Raw genomic sequence first — 6,000 nt, forward strand, 5'->3', positions numbered from 1 at the left:
TCAGGTGGCATTCTTGGTGACTCTTTGGTGTTCAGCTCATAATCTTTTTTAGAGGAATATCGTTGATCAATAGGCAAAGGGACTAAAGAGCTGCTCTTCATTAGTTGCCCAGGCATTGTTTTCTTATTTCCATTTTGTTTTCTTTAATTAGTGGAGGTCGTCCCATCCTCTCTATTATATTTTCTCTCTTTTCTCTTATATATTTCAGTCTATCCAAAAAAAGTTTATGCCTCTCCCTGTTATTTATTTAAAAAAAAAAAATGCCCAGTCCCCATCACTACTTTACAATCCCAATCCTATTCCACCAAGCATACCATTTCAAACTGTCAAGTTCCTATAGATGGCAATAAAGCATTGGAAAATAGGTAAATGACATCTGCAAATTATTATGCTCTATTTGGATGACAAATAAAAGTTCAAAGTTGAAAGAAATAAACAAAGGGCTTGTTTCACTGGACATGTCAAACATTGCGAAAATTTTGTGAATAAAACCCTTCGTCAATTTTTTTGAAAATATGAGGCTAGAAATGACAATGCACAGAACTATTCCGTAACAGTTTTAAAAAATAAGACACCTTAATAAAATTTCTTTGGAAACTGTTTTCCAAATAAGCAGCCAAATGCAGATTCTGCATCATGTTAATCTTCTCCATCCTTGAAAAAAAAAAAAAAAACAAACAAACAAACAAAAAAAACATGAAACTGCTGCAACCAAAACCAACTCCACCCTATAACGTCAAATTTTAAAAATATAATGTATGGAACACTGTTTAACCTTGCAAATACAACTATTTAGCTAAACCTTTTTTACATTTTCATCAAATTTGACCCTCATTTCCTTTTCTTTTCTTAGTTTTCTCAGCAAAGAAACAGCACGCAAATTTTCCAGTAACAGATTATCTAATTATTTTCAGATAAACCACTTACTTTAGCAATTATACACGATAAACCACTTACATTAGCAATTATACACACTAAAATTGGCAACAACATAGATAGTTGATGTGTGTCCCAAAAGAATTTCAAAATTACAAGTCCAGAACAATTAAAAGCGTTATCCCTCCGTTCGGTTACAAGGAAAGCTGAGGAAAAGAGAGAACACAACAATTCCAGCTTTATGTTGTTTTTATTTAAAAAAAAAATACCGAAGCAAGTACGCAATATGTTGTACCACTCACAGTTAAAAGCTGTATTATTTTTCCTACCTGAGTTTTCTAGGTTTCAGTGAAATTCCAAAATTTTGACGTCTTCGTTCAATTTTTCTCGCATTTTCTCAGCAACCAAGAAGATTCCACAACAAAATTTGTGAATTTTGACTACTTACAGTCGTCTGTGTACCATGACCCTGCATGAGAGGCTCGTCTGACTCTTTCCATCAGAGAATTACAGGGAAAGAAACCCTGGAAGGGGGAATGCCAAATTGCCAATGAAGATGTTCGACAGTCTCAACAAGCAAACCACAGGGAACCAGGAGACAACGCTTCTGCGAAAGTAAAATAAATAATGGAGAGACGAAAACGAGTTTCACATTTTTGTCTTGTTAAGGCACCTCCAATGATTAACGTTTGGTTACCCTAGCAAAACAAAGACCATGACCATGGAGGGGTTTGTGAGGCACACTAACTTTATGGGCAGCTAAGCTTGTCAAAAGCATAGTTAATTTTATAAATTGTTGTTCGCGAATGCACGCCAAAAGCCTCACACAAGCTCGCAAAAATAATCGCGAAACAATGCAAGTATTCAATGATAAACAATACGGGTTATTTTTCACTATCACTATGAAGCTTACATCAACTCAATTTCCTTTTCATCAAGAATTTTCGATTCAAATTCTTTCAATGATGTCTCATTCTTGTTTTTCAAAATTTTAGCAAGAGACTTTTGAATTTTAATGTATTCTAGTTTGAATTTCTCATACGTGGACATGCAATCACTCTCAGATTCACTACAAAATTCACTACAGGAAGTTTCAAAAGATTTATTGCAAGAATCATTGTATGAATCATTTAAAGAAGTAGAAGGAGGTGAATTTACCTCTTCGTCGGTTAAGGCTACAAAGCACTGATTTTCTCCTCCATGACCTTTTAAGCTTGAGTCGCTTGGAGTGATAGCCTTTTCTTGCTTAATTTCACCATACCTCTTTTCGAGTTCCTCCCATATTTCTTTAGCATTTTGACATGCCATAACTTCATGAAGGAAGTTAGCATCTAAAGCATACAATAAAGTGTTCATGGCATCAAAATTTAATTGCATTAAATTCAAGTCATTCTCATTCAACTCATTTTCTAATTTGGGAACTTCAGCAAAATTGACAGTTTTCATAGGCACAACATTTTCCTGAGCAATAACTTTCCAAATCCTCCAATTTAATGTTTTAATAAAAATAGTCATTCTAAATTTACACTCAATGAAATTTTCACCAAAAAACATTGGAAGGTTTATAAATAACATTCCCTCGCAAGATGGGGATGCACCAACTCAAGTCATCGTGATCTTTTACAAAAACGTTTAAGTCTATGTAACGAGACTCTAATACCAATTGCTAGAATTTGTGTAAACCCAATAGGGGGTGAATTGGAAATTTAAAATCTTCCTAGGTTAAATCCTAATCACAAGCAGTATTTCACAACCTAGGGTCACTCTATGCAAATACCAATCACCCAACAATTCAACACTGAGCAGAAGTTATAACAGTTATAGCAAACTCAGTATTTCCCAATTAGATATGCATGCAGAAATTCAAACCAAATAAATCATTCACAATAATTTAAGTGCAAGCATACATATACCGAAAGTAAAGAGATAAGGGAAAGAGAAAGTGACACACGATATGTTATAGGGGTTCGGTCAATACTAACTGCGTCCCTGCCTCTAGCTTGCAAGCCCAAGGATTCCACTAAAGCTCACTTGCAGGTGGAGCAACACCGATTATAACCTCCCTCTTCTTACTAGATAGGGGAAACCCCAGGTCAGATTAACAGGGCTGACTCCAACCTTTACAATCCACTCCCTCATAGGGTAGAGTACACTCTCTTCAGGCCACACCTGGAATACAATAATCAATACAAATTTTGTGTACAATTTATGTGCTTCTTCAATAAGCAAATATGTACTAATACGCACAACACAACCGAAGCACTCACAAATGATAAGTATTTATGCTCAAAGTGAGATTGGTCAAGTTTATATCAGCTCTCAATACTATGTGTATATATGTATGTGCGAGATAGTGACCTCTTTGATACAATATAATATTATAATAGATGAACAATGAAGGAACGTTGAAACCCTAATCAGATATATCAACAAATATATTTTCAGTATTAAGCACAATGGAGATTAGGATCAAGCTTGCAAAAATATATTTTATCAAATAGCACAAGCAAGCCCTTGAATCTGGCAATAAGGATGCCAAGACTCGGAAGCAAGAATAAGTTATTCCCAAATGATATTTATCAATCAAATATAATGGAAATAACTTTAGCTTACTCTCTAAAAAATCAATTTCATATAATGCAAAATGAGAGAGTTGTAAGCTTCAAGAAGATGTATGAAAGCTTCAAGAAGATGTATGAAATGTGCACGACAATCAAAAATCAAACTCTCTTTTAAGTTGCAATTAGTTTGCAACCAAGGAGTATAACAAATGATTCTCCGCAAAAATAGTTTTTCAAATCAAAGTATAAGGAGAATGAGTAGTATGCTTTGAAATATTAAAAGAATTTGAGCAGTAAGAGGAGTATGAGTATAAAAGATTTCAGAGGATTATTTCTAATGATTTTTGCTAATCTTTTGCTAATTAAGACAAATGGGAGAGTATATATAGATATTTATAAAAAATAATTGTTGGGACATGTAGGTCTTTTTGAAAAAGATTAATGAGTTTAATTAATTTTAACATCAGTTAATTGCGGTAAAAAATTGACCAACCCGAGAGGTTCAGTTGCCCAACGCTTAGGGTCGATCGCCCGAACACTCACAATGACTCACAGGCAATTTTTTAGTTCGTTCGACCATGGATATACTCGGTCGGCTGAGCCAAGCGATTTTCCAAAGCTACGTAGTTTTGGTCGTCCGGTTAGTGGTTCAGTTTGCCGAGTCTTGAACTTGGTCGACCAAGGTCAATTTGAACTAACAGTTTGGTCATTTGAGGAAGGTGAGAAAGGTCACATCTTAGCTTTGGTTGACCGTGGCCAATATGTGCAAACTATGTTCGGTCGATTGAGGCTATATCAACATGTTGACTTCTAACATTTTCAGCCAACCGAGGCATTTATAATGCCAAAGGTTTGGTCACCTGAGGCTTAGTCAAACTTTTGACTTTCTGTCTTATGGTTTATTCGGTCAACTGGGCTAATTAATACTAGAAGGGTTCGGTCGATCGGGCTTTTAAATTAGACCAAAAATCTAACATTGGTCAACCGAAGTCTTTGCAAACCCTGTTTTTGACCTTAAGTTATTTTTAAAACCTTTTGTATCATTTTAATATTTATGGAAAAAGGCTTTTCTAATTAGTGTAAGTTGTCCTAAGGTCGTTTGGTTCCCTATGGTCAATCTAAGGTCTCTTTGAGCATAAACCTATCATGTATGTAGTGCATTATTACAATCCATTATTATAGACCCAAAATATAAAACCCAAATACATTTACAATTAAAATTAAATGTCTTCAATTTTCTTACTCGTGTGTCTTTATGGAAGCGCCAAATATATATGATCTTGGAGTTTCTTCTAGCTTTCAAGTCCCTTGATTTTATGTGTGCTAAAAATTAGACCTATTCACATACTTAAACACACATAAGATACTGGTATTCTGTCAACATCAAAATAGAGATTGGACTAAAAAAGTCAACAATCTACTCCCTAGCTTAAGTTATTATCACTTTAACTGAGAGACTAGGGGTATTTATTCAAAACACATGCAACCTAGTAATGCAGGGGAGACATGGCAACTTGGTAGGAGTGGTGCATAAGTAAAGAATTTGTAGTATTGCTTAAGAAACCTAGTATTGCTTAGTGGGAATTGGAAAGTGACCCAAACTCCCACAAAAGTAATTTGTTGGGCCTAGGGCAACTTAGTGGAGATCGGTGCATAGGTCCCTATTTTGTAATGACCCAAAAATTATACCATTTTTTTTTCTTCTTACCTATTTACTCTAATACCCCTGAATTATCTGTTATAACCTCCCAGGCTCCAAGTGAGCACTAAGGAAACCCCGCTCATATTACATACCTAAGCAGTGGAAAACATAAAAACATACATCCATATTTACAATACCAGAATCCAGTTTTCCCCAACATATAATTACATAAATACTCATCATCCCAGTATCATATACCCAAAACTCCTGGTTACTACTTAAAAATACAACCACCTATTAAAACTTACCCTATTGATAAGGTAGTGTACTCGCCCTCTCTATCTACGAGCCTGATCCGCTCGCCTAACTGGATCACCTAAAAATATTAAATCACTAGGATGAGACAATGCTCAATGAGAGGAAATATGTTATTACTAGTGTGTGGTAACTGAACTTACAAACATTTTATATTGATAGATAATTGAAACTAAATTTAGTTGGCAAAACATTTCATAATACATCGTATACTCATATAGTTTCAAAATACAATTGACATCTTTGAGTACTATTTATTCATAATTCTAGTACTATAGAATATCTGTTGTTGTTTTATAAATCTATACACATAAAAGCAATTGTGATAATACCCTGGAAAACTATACATCATGATTTAACCTCTACCACTCCTCAGCCCGGCCCTTACACAAACTTCGTGGCATGGTAGCTGGTAAACTGCACTCCACCAATCCTCAGCCCGGCCCTGACACAAATTTCGTGGCACGGTAGCTGGTAAACTTATCTGATATAGCAACGGTACCGTGCTTTGCTGATAACTGATCTAATTCATCAGGGTCTAATACTGTATATATGTATTATCTTACTGTTTCATCATTATTTCAAAATAACCATAACACTATCAAT

General features: G+C 34.9%; 1 protein-coding gene across 1 annotated transcript in view; it reads right to left on the reverse strand.

Annotated features, from left to right (window-relative positions):
* LOC131157291 (uncharacterized) overlaps positions 1-1,666 on the reverse strand; it is a 60,457-nt gene extending 58,791 nt beyond the window's left edge. The window contains exon 1 of the mRNA XM_058111332.1: positions 1,325-1,666. Within this exon, the coding sequence (XP_057967315.1) occupies positions 1,325-1,376 (52 nt within the window). The 5' untranslated portion in view covers positions 1,377-1,666. The remainder of the gene's footprint in view (positions 1-1,324) is intronic.
* Positions 1,667-6,000: the final 4,334 nt, after the last annotated feature.

The sequence above is a fragment of the Malania oleifera genome, chromosome 6, assembly GCF_029873635.1.
Source record: "Malania oleifera isolate guangnan ecotype guangnan chromosome 6, ASM2987363v1, whole genome shotgun sequence".
Lineage (NCBI taxonomy): Eukaryota > Viridiplantae > Streptophyta > Magnoliopsida > Santalales > Ximeniaceae > Malania > Malania oleifera.